The 17652-nt window shown below is 42.9% G+C and overlaps 1 protein-coding gene across 2 annotated transcripts; it reads right to left on the reverse strand.

Moving 5' to 3' along the window:
• Positions 1 to 872: 872 nt before the first annotated feature.
• LOC146357698 (uncharacterized) lies at positions 873 to 17188 on the reverse strand. Of its 2 annotated transcripts, none has more exons than XM_084828319.1 (3): positions 16818 to 17188; positions 5980 to 6047; positions 873 to 1174 (listed from the first exon to the last, which is right to left on the reverse strand). In XM_084828319.1, exons 1-3 carry the CDS (start codon positions 16983 to 16985, stop codon positions 1018 to 1020), a joined length of 393 nt encoding a protein of 130 aa, XP_084684445.1. In that variant the 5' UTR covers positions 16986 to 17188; the 3' UTR covers positions 873 to 1017. The 2 variants fall into 2 exon arrangements, with proteins under 2 accessions (XP_084684445.1, XP_084684454.1); XM_084828328.1 differs by lacking the exon at positions 873 to 1174 and adding an exon at positions 4778 to 5133 and having other exon boundaries at positions 16818 to 17134.
• Between the last annotated feature and the right edge of the window lie 464 nt (positions 17189 to 17652).

Genomic DNA, 17652 nt, shown 5'->3' on the forward strand with positions numbered 1-17652 from the left:
CCCCAGAAAAAAAACATGTGAAAAAGAGCTGATCTTAATCCCACAAAGAATCCAGACGCAGAAGCCTCAGTAAAGTGGCGAGTTAAAAGTGTCATGTAGAAAAGTCCACTGACTGCTACACACACTTAGCTTGCTACTACTGTTCTCCCCCCAGGCTCAAATGAACACATGTCTGGGGGGCGGTGAAGAGTAAGTCCCCTTCCAGAACAATCTATCTAGGGCCATCTCTGAGGACAGCCACCACTCAGGTAATCTCCGTAACAATGGGGAATCTGCCAGGCTAAATTCTAGCCATTGCTTTTCACAACCCCAGATTCACAAGGTGTGTGTGTGTGGCGGAGGTATCCTTGAGAGATCATTCAGTCTAACCTGCCCCTCAAACGTCATTACTGGTGATATTGGTGGTTTGTGTTTGCTTGTTTTGCATCCTGGCCCTTCAAATTGGCTGTTTTAAGTCCTTAAAACACTTACGATTGAATCCAGATTTAGTCAGAGTAGGCCCACCAAAATCAGTGGGAGTTAAGTTGGTCATGACTAAGTTAAGTCCCATATATTTCAGTGGGTCCACTCTTAAATGTGACTAAATCTGGATCCAACCCTTAATCTGGACTAAATTCCATTGACTTCAGTGGGATTAAGACCTGATGCAGATGATCATCCCTGCTCATGGTGAATGAAGAATTCACACGTATATTTACAAGCTAGTAGTAAAAGAGTGGCTGGTGTATAGGGTTATTTCGGATGACCCATTTACTTTAAATGGGAGGTGAGGAATGTGACTGACTATGAGCAGAATAGTTGTGTGAACTGACCCTTATTTCCCAACAGACACATGTTTAGGATCAAGCCACAAACCAAAGGTGCCACTGCATGCACATTACTCAAGTTTTGCCGGTTGATATGCAGACACAAATATTTAGGGCCAAGTACCCAATTTTCCTGAATTAAAATATCTTGCATTTTGTCTTCCACCTGTGTACGTGGCTGTATTAACTTGTATTTTTATTTCTTCTCCACTCACTCTTCATGATCCCCATCAACTGGAAACCAGAAATACTCGATTATTTTCTTTCCTCTTCTAGCTGGCATTTTCTCCTGCAGCTGAACAGGGCAAAGTCCACACATCTGAGTATGCCCAGGGTTTGAACTGGGTGCAGTAACTCTATACAAAACCCTGCAGAGAAATAAAGAAAGCATCCACATCAAGTTATGCAAATTCCCACTTAAAGGTGTATCTGACCAAAGTTCCTTTACTGCACTGCACTGCATTTCATTTCATTTTTATCACTGAGTCGCCTTTTTGTGCATATACAGTACTACACACGCACAGCGATTAGCACAGGAATAATCGGGGCAAGAAAGCAGAAGAATATGATGCTTCAAACAGCTGGCTAGGTCTACTCCGTACAAACAGATTTCGGCTGCCTTTACACTAAAGAAAACCCCCACAGTCCTCCCATTCTGGAGCCTTTCCACATTTATTGTGGGCTCCCAGACAGCAACCACATGATTGCTGAGAGGGGAAGCTTTTAATTTTCAAAGTTCCATAAAATGCAATGAAACAGCGCCATCTAGTGGCTGTTTTAATCGCGTTACATTCCAGGTTTTAAAAAAAGTTCATTCGTTCTGGATCTATTTGAGACGGAATAACCAGGAAATACCTCTGGATGTGCCCTGGAGGTTAACGACATCATGAAAAGGACCCGCAAACTTCTGAGAGTGAGCAATCTCAACAGCAGGATAAAAGCTCCATGAGAAGGAGCCCTTACTCACACATAAATGCTCCAGCCTGCTGCTTCAGACTAATCACAATCACTTGTTGTTTCCCCAGTGTACTCACTGAAAGCAGCAGGCAAAGGATGATGATTCTTGTGATATCTGCCCCTACGTCAGCAGAAACATTACTGGTAAGTCAGTACCTCTTTAATGAGGCACCGACTGCCCCAGTCGTCAAACCTGATGGAGCCCTAATCAAACTCAGTTGAAGGGATTCTGGGACCAATGCAGACTATAACAGCTGTTCCTAGTGGCTCTGGCTCAGCTGTGCATTCACATCATCGTATCAGCTAAGCAGTGATGGTCCCGACTAGTTGTGTAGGATGAACAGGGAGGGGGGCGGCAGGGGAAAACTGGATTTCATCTCTGTCATGCCTCTCTACCAAACAGTTGATCATCAATGACTGGTGCTTGAGCACCCTGTTCTAGCAACCTTCATGACTTTTCTTAGTGGTAGTGGGCTCTCCCACACTGGAGGCATTCAAGATGAAGCTGGACAGCCATCCGTCAGGGATGTTTTGACTTGGACTCCTGCACTGAGTGGGAGTTGGACTTGATGGTCTTAGAGGCCCCTTCGAACCCTGCTCTTCTATGATTCTAGTGTTCTTATCTGGTTTCTACAAGATTAAAAGTGAGTATATTCGCGTCACCTATTTCCATAGAGTAACTTTTAAAAGAATCTATATAACCTTGCAGCAGATGGAGAACAGCCTAATAGGTTGAAAGGGATCCCCAACTTGTTGTCGATGCCATCTCCAACATAACTTGATATGATTCTTCTATTTCTAAGTTACTGCCAAACAGTGGGTGAGCAGTCCAAACTAGGGAAGTTCTAGCAATGCCGTTTCTACATGCAGCGTTATTGTTATGAAGCTGGGAGAATGGACTTTGTCTTTAATAATAATAATAAAAATTTTAAAGATCTGTTATGTCTGAGAGCATTGTTATTTTTATTCAGTTTACCAAGCAACTATGACAACAAAAATGCATTTGGGATAACTGGAGTAAGTGGTGGGGAGGGTAGAATGAGAGGGGAAAATATAATGTCACATTTTTTACTACGTTTAGCCTTTGTTTCCACTTGCAGAAAGCTAAACAATAGTGAGCAGTGTTGGGCAGAAGGGAGATCAAGATCTGTTGATAGATCTCCGAGTGATTTGCATTAGATCGGTAAAATTTCTGACTCCTAATTCTCTAATGATAGCAACAACTGAAAAGCCTCCCCCCACCCTAATTTCCAAATTAGGCTGTTGGAAAAAGAACACTTGGGGTGGGGTGGGGAAACCAGGGGGGGGTATCCACCAGTGATTTACTCCAAGCTGGCTGCATGTTGAGATCGTTAGGGATACATGATGCCGTGGCCATCCAGCAGCCACCCTGGAGATTATCTGGGAAAAAACAGATTTCCCAAGGCTGCTTAAAGTCCGATTCTTTTCCTTAAGTCGGGTTCTCCCCAGTATAGTTGCTGTGTGCCCCAACCCCCTCACTGACTTCAGGTATGCTAGCCCTGCCCAGGGGTGTGCCTTTCACCGTGACCCCGGTCCAGGGGTGTTTCCTGTGTGTTTTCCGTCCCAGCACAAACCAATTAGTGTCTACTCAGAAGTAACTCCCATTGTGGTCTATGAGGCTTCTCCCCTGAATGCCCACATCAGAACTTTCAGAGATCCCCCTCAATAGAAAGGGCACAGTTAAAGCCCAAATTCCCTAAGTGCTATAAAGTGTGATTCCGAGGCTCCAATTCTCTGTTGTTTGGTTTATTGCCTTAGGAAGTAACTACTTCGACCCTTCCTTATAGAGATCCTGTGCAGCATCGGGTTACAATGGGGGTTGGTTTCTTGTCTTTGTGTTTACTGCTCTCTTTCCCACAACAAACTCATTACTGTATCCTCAGAAGTAACTCCCATTGTGCTAAATGAGGCTTGCCCTCTGAATGCCCACGTCAGAATTTAGAGAGATTCCCCTGAATTGAATACAGAGTTTAAAGCACTGATTCTCTGAAGCCTGTAAAGCGCTTTACCGAACCTGCAATTCTCCATGGCTTGGTTTATTGCCTTAGGCAATACTACTTCACACCCTCATTATAGAGATCCTACAATTAGAAAGGGGGCTGGTTTCTTATCCCTGTGTTCTTCTCCCTACCCACCTTTTCCATCACAAGCATATGTGTGTCTACTTGGAAGTAACTCCCATTGCGCTCAGCGAGGCTTGCATGGACCAAAGTGCAGCAAAGCTGATTCCTTTTTTAAAAATCCAGTACTCCTCCATTTGCTTCTCCTTCTGTTGTCATGGAGACACGATCCCAGACTGAATTTTTGTGTGAAAGGGCTAGTGACGTTGGTTCTGGTACCTATCACAAATTCCTGGGCTGAGCATGTGCTTGGATGCCCCCTGTTCATTAATCCTTAGCATATGTCTAAGGATTAAGGACTCCTTAGACATACGGAGTATATGGGGGTTGGACTCAATGGTCTTACAGTCCCCTTCCAACCCTACTATTCTATGATTCTATGTCCACCCATCTGAGCCACTATTTTGCACCTGGCTCCAACTGGTAGATTCTGTAAGCCTGGAGTCTGATTTTACTTACTTATTTGTTTGTTTGTTTGTTTTTATCCCGCTCCTCAGCCAAAAAAGGCTCCCGGAGCAGCTTACAATCAATGAACAAAGAAGACAGTCCCTGCCCGCAAACTTACAATCTAAAAAAGACACAACGCACAAGGAAAAGGCAATGGGGAGGGGAGAAAAAAGACTTAGGTGGACTGTCAGCAGAGCTGGTGGGATGGCCCTATTCCCCCCTCTCATCTCCCAAAGGAGGGGCAGTCCAACTGGAGCAGGCCCTGATGTTCCCTTTGCCTGCTCCCTCGCTCCTTCTTCTTTCCACAGGGCCATGGATGGCAGTTAGCCCTGTGGGGAGGAGGAGACTCTATACTGATCACCCCAATATAGAGTGTAAACCATTGGGCCTGTTCAAGATACCTGAGAAGACATTGTTCTTGCTTTTCAAGCAGTAGGGTAAGTTTTTATTTATTTCTAAGATTTATGAGTCAACCTGTAGCTAATAGCTCTCAGGGTGACCTACAGTGAAGATACAGTTCCAGCTGTTATTGATAGCTATTATTCCGTTTACAAGGGGCTTTGCAGAGATGATAAACAAGACACGTTCCTGCTCTAGGGAGCTTAGTGTCAAGATTCAGGCAGGGAGGGCAAACAACAGAGGAAGGCAAGAGGAGAGAACCACAGGGATAAATGTGAAGAAATACAACTACATGATCGTAGCCTTCGTTTTGAATTCATCTGAGGTTCAATCTGAAAGGTTGAGGAAAATCTTCTCAGTGAGAGTGGGATTTCAGGAAGCATCTGAAGGAAGAGAGGGGTGAAACATGAACACATAAGTATTGTGGGAGAAACTTTCAGGCATGGGGGACATTGGTGCCCTGCTGGTGGGAATGAGACCCTGAGCTAAAGTAAGTTCCTGTGACAATGACAAATATATAGATATAAGAGCAGCCCTGTTATATCAGATCAAAGGTCTGTCTAGTTCAACACCTGTGGGTTGGTTCTGTTTCCAACAGTGGTCAACTAGATGCCTCTGAGATGTTCACAAGCAGGGCAGTAAAGGCAATAGCCCTCTTCTTGTTGCTACCTAGTAACTGGGATGCAGAGGTATACTGCCTCTGAACTTGGAAATAATATACAGCCGTCATGGCTACTAGCCATTGATAGCCTTCTCCTCAATGGATTTGTCTGCTCTCCCTTTAAAGCCATTCGAGCTGCTGGCCATCACTATATCCTGCAGTAGCAAATTCCATAGCTCTCGATCAATTTCTCCTTCAAAGTTTTAACTAAAAGCGCTTGACTAGATAGGATTTAAAGGATTCCTGGTAGTAGTAGAAGAAAAAAACCATTTGAAGTGCTGGACTCTTACTCAGCTCGAGATTTCTGTGTATGGAAATTTCTAGAACCTGTTTGCTACTACCTGGTAGGGACAGGAAGAATGGAAGGAGATGGTAGACAGTTCATTTTTCCAGAGGATACATGAAAGGCAAAAGTGAAGAGGAATGTCTTTCCATTGGCATCTTTCCTGTCTTGAACTAGTGAGAATGCCAGTAAATATATTAAATTTATTAACTGTCAAAGCCTCTGTGCTAGTAATTCATTGTGAAGAGTGAAGCTAAGAGATGGCAGAGATTATAAAAAGCCTACCTGTCAGTGTTCTTGGCTTTTTCTTCATTGTCAGCACTTGGAATTGAAAAACAGACCTGCTCTCCTTCCTGAAACAGATGCAAAAGCAAGAAATCAAGACAGCTTTATACAAAGAACTATTTTCCCAAGAGGCTTGTCTACATCACAGTTCAAACTGGTGACTAACCTCATTTATTTCAACAGGCCTGCTCTAAGTCTACTAAGTCTACTACATCTGGATCCAGACCATTGGTTCTTGTCAAAATTGTAAGTAGAAGCAACTCAGAGTCTGTCCCACGCCACTTTAATCAGTTTTTAAAATGAGATGTATGTCTCTAACTGATTTGACATGCTAAGCTCACACAAAATGGCCCCTATAACTTTATTTTCTTTATGTATTTAATCATTTTTAAAGCCTACCTTTCAGGGATATGCCCTCCCAAGGCAGGTTTATTTTATCAATAAAATGCAAGACTAAAAAAATTATAAAAATTAAAACAGTAAATCAGCAAGTAAACAACATTAAAATAGCAGCAGCAGATAAAACCGTTATTAAAATTGAGTAGTATAGACTCACCCGAAGACAGACTGGCACAACAACAACATCTTTAGGACTCTGCTAAAGACTAATAAAGAGGTGGGGGAGATATGTATTTTTCTGAGTAAGGTATTTCAAAGATAAGGGGCCACAACAGAGAAGTCTCTGGTACTTGCCAACTTACAGAGAGCAGGGCCTCGGATGACAATTTTAAATCTCTGACAGATAACATATGAGTGCTTTTCTTCTTCCTCTCCTACATCACGCAGGGAGAAGGTAATGGGCTAGGAGAGACTTGCTACCATAAGCTGATCCTGAAAAACTGAAGAGAAGTAGTGGCCTCTACTGACTTCCTTTTACCAAGGAAGGACCATGTGCCAATGAAGTTCAATGGAGTAGAGGATAGGTTGTTTAGTGAATATGTGGTACCACTTTTGATTCTGGTGTAATTTTTCTACAGCATTGTGACCTATGTAGTTTTGAACCAACAGAACTACGTTTTTATAGTTTGCAATTTCCTTAGCATGGCATCTGCATGAGGTGTTGTGCAAAAAGTGCAGGACAATTTCGCAGAGAAATATGCAGTTACAGGGGGAAAAATCAATCCTTTCTCCCCACTGCTCGGGAGCAAGTCCCACTGAGTGGCAGCATAGGATGGCAGCCTGAGTATGTTAGCAGTAGCCATACAGGGAGAGTTTGCACATCACGCTAAGCCACCATGTGAATAAGCCACCATAGGTTGGTTGTTCGCTTCCTAACCTGACAGTAGGGATGTCAGAGAATTCCGCCACGGATCTTGGTGAGGCTGAATGCCAGTGCATTCGGCCCCCCGAAATCTGTGGCGGAATGGCCTGCCACCCCCCGCCCCCCTGCGGATCCCCCCCGGGACGAGACTTACCTGGGGCGGATATTCCAGACGGTGGCGGCTCCAGCAGCAGCTGCGGTGGCAGCGGTGGCTGGTCTTCCAACCGGCTGCCACCGCCGCCATTTGCAGTCTCATCTTTTTTTCTTTTTTTTTTACATAGACATGATAGGCTACGTAAAGACTTACGTAGCCTATCACGTCTGGGTTAAAAAAAAAAAACGCGTATGCAAATGGCGGCAGCTACAGTAGCCGCCATTTGTGTTCCTTATTTTTGGCCATCTTAGTCTACGTAAATATTTACATAAACTATTACGGGGAAAATAAGGGGGAACGCAAATAGCGTAGTGGGCGCTATTTGCGTTCCTTTTTGAGTCGCCGTTTTAGCCTACGTAAATATTTACGTAGGCTAAAACAGCGACTCAAAAAGGAACACAAATGGTGCCCACTACGCTATTTGCATTCCCCCTTATTTTCGCCATAATAGTCTACGTAAATATTTACATAGACTAAGATGGCCAAAAATAAGGAATGCAAATGGCGGCCGCCGTAGCCACCGCCATTTGCGTAGGCGTTTGTTTGGGTTTTTTTAACCCAGACGTGATAGGCTACGTATGTCTTTACATAGCCTATCACAGTTGAAAAAAGGGACGCAAACGGCGGCGGCTACGGCAGCTGCCATTTGCATCCCTGCTACCTAGTGGCCGGATGTCTGGCTGCTGGCGGAGCCGGCCGGCAGCTCTGCGGAATCCCTGCGGGGCGGAGCCGGCCGGGCAGGACTCCGGGGGGAGGGACGGAGCGCCTCCCCCCCCCCACCGCGAAGCAGATCCGCGAAACAGTCAGTAACTTTCGTACAGCGCTACCTGACAGATGATCAGGCTTGCTGTAGCTTGTTTCCCCCCTCATTCCCCCTTAGTCCTCCTGCCGGCTCCTGCATGTATCACAGGCACCTTTACAGCAGAAGTCCTTGTTTCCTAGGACCCCACCTCGGTTTTTGCTGCTCTGACCACCTGGCTCTGTAGCCATTCCTGATGGATTCTCAGGGTGGTTTGTTTGTGAAAATTAAGCCACCCTGCAGAAACCGTGCCAGGTTCGAACAATACAACAACCCACCATGGGTGATCAGTCATGCTAGGTTGTTGTGTTGTGTGAACCAGGTCATGGTAACAGCAGTATTATTCAGGAATAGGGCAAAGACTAACTAAAAAAGACAAGCAGGACAAAGGGAAAGAAGTGCAGCTATGATACCTTATGAGGCCAACTGGATATCATAAACTTTTCAACTTTATTAGGTCATCCTTAAGAACATTTGCTCCTTTCCAAAACAGTGCAATTTGAACCACACCAAAATTAATTCTAATTCCAAGGTGTTCTCAGTGTAGACAAACAACATCAGCTACTGATATGTAAAACATCCCTCCCCCCACCCCAATTATAGCATCTTTTCTTTTTATACTATCTAATCACACAACACACCTACAATATTTATTCCCATCTTTTTAATAATCCTACAAATTAAAAAATCCGTCAGAACTAACATTTATCAGTTTATCACACCAATGCTTGAAAAAACTATTAATACTAGCAGTGTGCACAGACCACAAGATTTGGTTCTGACTCTGAATTGGAACTTCAGAAAACAGCCCAATTTGGCTTGAATGATTCAGAGGCTGCACACTTCGACTCAGGTCTGAATCCGAATCTCAGTTTGGAAATCCAAGTCTTCATGCCTTCTGTTGACTATCATTCGAAATACACAAATGCCTGTAACTTTTCCTCTGTTTGTCAGAAATGGATGCAAATTTTAGGCACAGTAGCTTCTTATGAGGGGATTATGCCTCCCAATTTTCAGACAAATAGGTGTTGGGTGTGTGTGCAATGAACCTTGACATTTTGATTTTAAAAGAAGGAACAGCCAATAACTTTTTTATTTCTTGGCAAAATTGGATGAAATTTGCCTGGATACCTGCCCCTCCTGGAGGGATTCAGTTTGCTAAGTTTCAGGTGAATAGGTGCTGGGATAATTGTGCAAGAGCAGCTTTTACAGTTTGGGGGTTTCAAAAAAATGATGCACATATCCCCCTCCATTTATGTGGGCAATCATTGTGAAAATTAAACACAGCATAGCAGTGGCCCTAGTTAAAAATCCAGCAAAATTTCAGAAGGATAGGTGCAGCATTTTTTTGAAGGGAGTGTAAAGGGAGTGTTCAATTGGTGTGGGGGTTGTGTGGAAGTAATTCACTTCCCATTACCTCCCTCCATGGGGTTTTTGGGAATTTTTATGAAAAAGGTATACATTATAGAGGTGTCTGTAGAGAAGAAGTGTGTGAAAGTTCAAAATTGCAGAAGGCTAAGGATTTATGATGAATAAAAAACAGTTTAAGACTTGTTTGCTTTCTGTTCAATTGGCACCAAAGTCAGAGAAAGTGCAATAGGGCAGGGGTGGGTGATGGTTGTGGAGCATACAGTGTCAGAGGCTAAAGGACTTGAACATCCAGCATTGTCCAAGCAAGCACCCAATGCTACACCCTCCCAGGTCCCACAAACTCCATCAAATCTCTTTTAACATTCCTGCTCCTGGGAGAGAGAACAAGAAAAGAGCACTGAACACTGAATCAGTCCTGCGATATCTTACTTCAACAATCACTTCCAATGCACTGGGATTGGAGAGCCTTGATAAAACCATTCACTGTTATTAGAACCTAGCGGTGCCATCACAAAACGACACCCCATCCTCACCTTCTCCCCTCTTCCCACCCCAGTGTTGTCCTTTTATGAAGAGCTTGGTGAAAAATGAATCAGTTGTTGATTCTGTGTCCCTGTGTGTCCCTCTGAATCCTGAATCTTCAGGAGAGTTCAGATTTGGATCTGGTCCACTTTGAAGGAGACCTGCTTTGATTCAGACATCTCCAAAATCTGTCCGAATCAGCTTGATTTTGTTCTGGATCTGGAATGCAGCCAACTCCAATACATGGCCCTATTTAATATTATTCATGGTATCAATACAATATATCTTCTCTAATCTTCAAATAATAAGTTTAAGGCTTTTCAAACATAGACCAACATTTAATTTCCCAAGTTATTATAGTAGGAGGTTCTAATTTCTATTAGTATTTTAGCTGCCGCAGTTAAATGGAAAACTACCCCTACAGCTTGTTTGGTTTCCATCTGTTTCACAGGACAATCCAATGGGGGCAGAAGAGGAAGGAAGGGAGGTGAAGGGACTGTGAAATTCAAAGTCCTACTGGGCTAGTGCCAGCAGGGCAGAAGATTGGGAGGGGCAGGTTGGGGGAACTGGAGGCCTTAAGATCCAGTGAACCAAGCCTCCCCTGACATGCTCCCTTTATCTCTCTCCATACTCAGAGCAACAGCTGCAGATCTTTCTTTGGCTGCCAGGAGAAGGCTTCTGTGGGTGGACCATGCATCTCTGTGGAGAGGGAGATCCACAAAATCCCATGCTCCTGGGATGTTCTCCAGGGATCATAGGAAGACTGAGAAAATATCATCTTTAGGCATAAAATGCCATCTTGCTACAGTGATTTTCTATTAAATTAATACATGGTGGTAATTTCATACCTATGTTCCAAGAATATTCACCTACCTCATCACTTCTTTCTTAATTTAAATCTTTATTCCAATTTGAACACTAGCTATTTTTGATGGTACACCACCCAACACCTGATATATTTTAAACAATTTCCTTTATTAAGGGTGGTGAATGGGTTTGTAACATCTGCCCAGAGGAGTAAGACGCTTGAACAGAGGTTTGCTGTGACAATTTTGCAAGGCACTTTGAGGACAAAATAGCTCAGATATGCATGGAATTAGATGCCATGGTGAGGGCTAGTCCAGAAGAGGCACTAAGAGCATTCAGAAATTGGATCAATTTCAATTATTGTGGCTTAAGAATGCGGACAAGTTGCTTGAAGAGGTTCAGACAACAACTTGCCCTCTTGACCTTGCCCATCATGGCTTATAAGAGCAAGCCAAAGGGTATTGAGCAAGTGTGTCCTAGAAGTGGCGAATGTCTCGCTTCAGGAGTGGGAAATGCTACTGCTCTTAAATTAGATTCAATACCACCGAGAGGAAAATTTTGAAATAAAGAAATTGGGAACTATAAACTTCTTCACTAAAGATATTCTTCTAAGCTATGATATATTATGCTGTTTACAAAATTGAAAATCTGATTTCATTTCATTAACTGCAGGCATATAATTTAATTCTACTAATTTATCAACATCAGAACAGAGAACTATTGCAAGGTATCTCACAGATTTATCAGACCACTGATGTCCAAATAATTACTAATTGCATATCTTTGATTGGTTTTCTAAATGAATCCCAAGTAAACATCCTCTGTCTAACTTTTAAGGTGTCAAATCAGATTTTTTTCAAAGCCTGTAATAGTTAAGCAAGAATAACTGCTGTTTGCAAGTTGCGTTGGAGATCTAAAAATATCCACTTGAAAGAGTGCCCTCCTTGCTCACGTAAATCATACACTCTTTTGTCTAGTTGCAATTCCATTATAATATACTCTTCATAACAGATTAGGGCCTGCCAAGAGACAAATAGAACCTCCTCCCAGGAATTTAAAAATATACTTAAAGTGAGTCTGAAATATGTAATTTCATTTAACAATTCCAATTGTAAAGTGTCATTAATTACCCTAATTCTAATTCCTGTTAATTTAACCTTGGGTTTTACATCCTGAGCAAATTAACCAGTCAGATTGCCAAAGCTGATTCAGTTATGACAGCATACACATGCGTATTTGGGAAATATATTCACACCTTGGCTGCCTCTTTACAAATGCAGTTGAACCCCACAGCAGAAGATAGATGGATCTAGCCGATGAAGGACAAAGAGTAGGCATGAATACAACCCACACAAATGGATGTGCCTGTTTTTCTTCCATGTCTCATCTGACATGATGCAAGGCTATTCCATCCAACGAAAACAACACTTAATACAAAATACCTCTGGCATTTTGTCACATAGAGTTAGGAATGTACTGTTAAATTGTCTGAGGTAAATATCTCTATTGGCCCAACAGCCTCCATTATTAAGGTGGCATGTTAGGGGTCTGTTCTCAGTTGCTCAACAGTAGGGCGAGGTCTGTTTTCTTGCCTTTTGTTTCTGATTATTATTCCAAACATAGGGTGAAATCCAATTACTGTCCCTCCACCGACGGAAGGAGTCTGTCAGCAGAAGGGAGGCATTCTTCCTATACCTTAATTGTGTGCTTTTGGTCTGCTATACTGAACAGTGTTTTATTCTGTAAAAGTTCACATAGGGCTTCATCACACAAGGCTAAAAATCCTGCAATTTACCAGGACTTCTGCTTCCAGAATCTTTGTGGTTTTAGATCAGGTCCTTTCCACATGGCTTTTAAAAAAAACTAAATTTCTATGTGTTTCATTACAAAGCCACTAGGCGGCGCTGTTGTTTTATTTGCAATGAAAGCAACTTTAAACACTATACCCTCATTTATATCGACTCCATGGTGGGAGGAGGGAAAATGCTGGACTTTCATCGTCATGGAAAACAACACAATAGAGCTCACAAAGAGCGGGAAGTTCCCTGGAGAAGGGCTGCGTCGTGTACGGGACCCACAAACTTCTGTGTGTAAGCAATCTCCATAGCAGGATAAAAGACGCATGTGAAGGAGCACAGTTTCCATCTGGTGACACATGGAACAAAATATCAGTGCTTCCTCCACTATAATCCCAATGGAAGGCAATTCCATATTGCTTACCACAAATCTCTGGAGGATTCCATCTTCATGTCTTAATGCAATTATGTGTTCATTGCTTTCAGTGATGCACAAGATGTAACTCTTCAATTTCACCTGGCACGAAGGGGGAGAAGAAATGTGGCTGGCATGGTTGAAGGCATTATGTTTGGGAGGGGTGGGTCTTATACAAAACAAAAGCTGTGAAAAATAGGAAACCAAAAAGGTGTTTTATACTAAATATGAAGCCAAACATAGGGAAAAGTAGGACAGAAAAATAAGTGGAGGCTTATCCTGGTAGGACTGAATTACGAAAAAAAAATCGCAGAGAAGCCACGATTCTTTGAACATAACACCTTGATTTTTTTTTTAAGGCGAAGCGGGCAGTAGGAGGGAGTAAAACTTAGTCTCATTTGAAGGGGTAGAACAACCCCCTGCTCAGTGCAGGAAGCCTGATTCCCAGGTGGTCGCCCATCCAACTACTGACCAGGACTGACCCTGCTTAGCTTCCGAGATCAGACAAGCACGCACACATCCAGCCCTTTGCTTGTTGCTGAGGAAACATTGAGTGCTGAGGAAGCTATGCGATCAGTAGGCGGAAGATGACATGGGGCTGTCGAGAGCTGTGATTGGACAGGAGGGAAATACAAACACTGCCGTATATGGATAGGCGGGCGGGGGGACTACGACCAGATATGGTAGCGAAGGCAGAAAATCAGAGCACATTAAGGGGAAATACCGGGATATCACGGTACTGAAAGCTGTAGCACGGAAGTGGGAAATTCCAGTTCCAATTCGAGGCAGATACTGTGTAGTATGAAAGACTGGCGGTGAAACCTCATTGGAAGCAAAAAAACCCGTAAGTGTAGATCGGCCCATAATAAATAAATAATTTCCAGGGTATTTATACCTGGATACAGACAAAGGCACATTTGGCAACAGTAGATTGGACACAAAAGGTCAGAGAAAATCATTCATTGGCTACTCATCAGGTTCAAGCTTGTCTCACACCATCTACATAATCATGCTTACTTGTCCAGAACTTTTGGCTATGTGCAGTTTCACTTTTAGCTAATGAAGTTTCTTTCACAGGATCATGGTGGCAGGGAGGTGAGGGGTGCGGGTTAAACCTTTTCTCCATGCCATTTTCACACTGAACCCCAAAGTGCTATTTGTTCCAATTTAAAGAATAAAATAAAATCAGATCAAATAGCAGAGGGGGGGGGGAATTTAATGAAAAGTGCCCCAGGGGAAAGGGCTAAACTCCCCTCCTTTCCTGTGCCACAGTCTCGATCCAGATCGGTGGGTCTTGTGGCTGCCCTTCGTAGACAAAGAGCCAGTCTATGCACATTTTTTAATCATATGCTTGAAGTTGCATCTTGTCTAACCCACAGTTCCAAGCAGCACACCAGGCCAGGTCCCAGCACCAGGCCAAGATGCTCTCAGTTCAAACCCTGGGGCCTTTGACAGAATCATGAACAGTATACTTTCGCCCATAAAACATCAAAGCGGCACGTACAGCTTTATTTTGCCTTTCTGATTTTTCCTCTTCTTGGGAATGTAAGAGGTCTGCCAAGACATTATATTTCTTCATCCACATCTCACACTGTTTCTCCTTCTCTTCTTTGTCACGTTCTAGCAGATGCTTCCCCCTTTCGGCCTCATAATGAAGCAAGGTTGCTTTCTCTAAAGCCTCTTCAGCAGGTTCAGTTCTGCATCTTTGAGAAATTTCACTGTAAAATCCACAGGGTTTTTGAGAATTTTTAAAGAAAGTTTGAGAATATTTAAACCAGTTTGAGAATATTTAAAGAAAGAACCTATCAAAACCAGCAACAGGCACCATGCTGCAAATTTATTGTGACATTTTGCTTTCTTGAAGGTTCAGATCCAAGAACCTTGTTGACCTCTTTCCATCCACATTCACATTTTAGGACTTAAAAGCAGAAGACACACATGATGGAAACATTTCTCAATGAAGAAGCTCTTCTTTTCAATTATCAGAAAACCTGCTGGTTAAAGGCCAGAGTTAAGGCTCTCTCATGTTGGCTCATGCGCCACAAAGCCAGTAAACTGAAAGCTGAGGCTGATGCCTTAACAGACGTGCCCCATCATCAGTAACGATGTGCAATATCACACATTATTCTTGCTTACAACTTACCCTCAATGCACCCATGCTCTTCCTTGGTCTTTCAGGCCCAATTCTAGATTTAGAGGGCAGGGGATTAAGTGCCTGGACCAGCAAAGGCACCCCATATTCTGGTCCTGTCTTGCCTTGTGAAGTATCTGTACCTTACTGTATTGCTTGAGGACTCCTGTGAGTTGACCCATGCCAGTTTTTTTGCCTGCATCAATAGCTTACATCACTACCAAATCATACTTTGACTAGATAATTTCCATGAGAGTTCTAAAGGCTAGGATCTGTTGATATCAACTGCCCAAAGCAGCAGCAGGAATGTCTGTTGGACTGGGGACAGGATTCTAAAGAACAGCTGCGTCTCAGATGTTCCCACCCTTTGTAGCCACCCCCTTTAAGGGGAGCAGAACAAGAAGCCATATCATTATTTCATAAATTTACAGCACCCAGTATTCCAGATCTATCATTTTTAAAGAAAGATGATCCCTTGTAAATTTGATTTATTATTCTGAGCTGCTTTGAGAACCGTTACAGTTGAAAAGTGACATACACATATTGTAAAACAATAAATATCAAAAATCATCACAGAGCGAGGGAAGCTGTAACCAGGGCCTTGAGAGCCCATATCAACAGAACTCGATCCTGCTTTAACTTTGACAACGGTGGTGGTATCACAAACAGATTTGGGCATCACCGTTATCCATGGTTGTGAATATTCCAATACAGGTTGTTAGAGTTCCTGAGTGTCTCCTACAACAGCACACCTAGATTAACAGCAGCTGAAACCATGACATCAGGATCATGCACACCTCTTCCAACATTAAAATAATCACATGTGCATTTTGGACAACAATTGAGCCTTAGGACAATCGCATGGAGGGAATTTGGCAACAGTTTTTGTCTAAAGCAACCCAAAGGAAAATATTTATTTAGATTTATAGCCTGCCCCAACCTGAAGGCTCAGACTGGGTAACAAAAACAAAAACACCATCGAAGCAGGACAAGATTGGAATTTTTTTAAAATATGTAATTCAATTAAATGTGTTCCCCCTCCATTCTTGACTTGACCCTGTGTCCCAAAGGCCAGTTCAAACAAGTAGGTCAAATGACATTTCCAAATGGTTGTCAGGCTCAGACTTTGGAGAGTATAGGAGGAAGGGAGGTTGCCTCTCCATACCCTTGCTGACCTAACCCTGATGAGGCTGTTCCCAGTGGATCTCAGTGGATTACCATGCTGTTCATGGTGGATCTCAAAGACCATAATGTGGCAACGGGTGATGTTGGGAATATTTAAAACTATATAATGTAAAATATGTATCCCATTTTAAAAACAAATTAGGGAGAGAGGGAGGGGAGGGGGTAGATTTCACCAAATGAGTGGTAATATAAGTCTCACTGAGCCTACAAAAAATAGGATGGTCTAGAAAAGTTAATAAAACTATTGTATACTAGTGTCAAGATCTGGAACACTTCACTGATGAAATATACAAATATCTACCATGAAATAAGCAATTGCTTTCTGAGCTGGAAGGGGCCCAGTTTCTTCTTTTAAAAAAAAGATCTAAATTAAAATCTTACTTTTCTTTACACTTACAATAGAGTTCTCTTCTATTGTTCCTTTCAGTTTCTGCTTTAGTTCATTCCTTTCATGCTCCAAATATTTCTTTTCTTCACCAATGACTTCCCTCTCCATTGTTATTCTCTCTAGTTTCATCTGACTTTCAAAGTGACTCTTTTCCACTTGGGCAAAGAGCTGCTGCATTTCTGTTAACTAAAACGAGAAAGTATTTTCCCCCCACCTCACTAAGCATAAAGTTAAAGTGACAGGCCTTAGCGATTGATTACAATACTTAAGGCCGGGGGCCGGGGAGATAGAGTTTTCAAGCAGGAGACAGTGTTCCCCGTAGAAGCAGCTGCCTGAAACAGTCCTATACATGTCTACTCAGAAGTAAGCCAACTGAGTTCAACAGGACTTACTCCCAAGTAAGTGTGTATAGGATTGCAGCCTGATTTACATTACTCTCAGGTAAGACTGGCTGTGTACAGTATGAAGGTCAATTCTATGTTGTGCTAGCACTGCCCTGTCTCTTGTATTTGTCTGTGTTCCTTGAAAATAGTATCATAGAATCATAGGGTTGGAAGGGGCCTACAAGACCATCGAGTCCAACCCCCTGCTCAGTGCAGGAAGCCTGATTCCCAGGCAGTTTCCCATCCAAGTACTAACCAGGGCTGACCCTGCTTAGCTGCCGAGATCAGACGAGATCAGGCACATCCAGCCCTTTACTCGCCATCCAGCCCATATTTGAGCCCATTTTCATTTCTAGTCCGTGCTCTTCAGGGACCAGCATCAGGGATGGAACCTGAAATCTCTTGTGTATTGAACCGCTGATTCACTGAGCTACAACTTCACATAAAACTCCTCTTTACTG

Source organism: Heloderma suspectum, chromosome 1 (genome assembly GCF_057233095.1).
Source record: "Heloderma suspectum isolate Gila_16-S chromosome 1, 16-S_ref, whole genome shotgun sequence".
Lineage (NCBI taxonomy): Eukaryota > Metazoa > Chordata > Lepidosauria > Squamata > Helodermatidae > Heloderma > Heloderma suspectum.

Bases quoted from the DNA above. Each gene is read 5' to 3' on its own strand.
- LOC146357698 (XM_084828319.1), bottom strand. From the start codon at position 16,985: ATGCAGCAGCTCTTTGCCCAAGTGGAAAAGAGTCACTTTGAAAGTCAG. The intron at 6,048-16,817 runs GTAAGTGTAAAG...CATCTGTTTCAG, and splicing joins CAATAGAAGAGAACTCTATT to GAAGGAGAGCAGGTCTGTTT. The intron at 1,175-5,979 runs GTAGGCTTTTTA...ATTTCTCTGCAG, and splicing joins AAAGCCAAGAACACTGACAG to GGTTTTGTATAGAGTTACTG.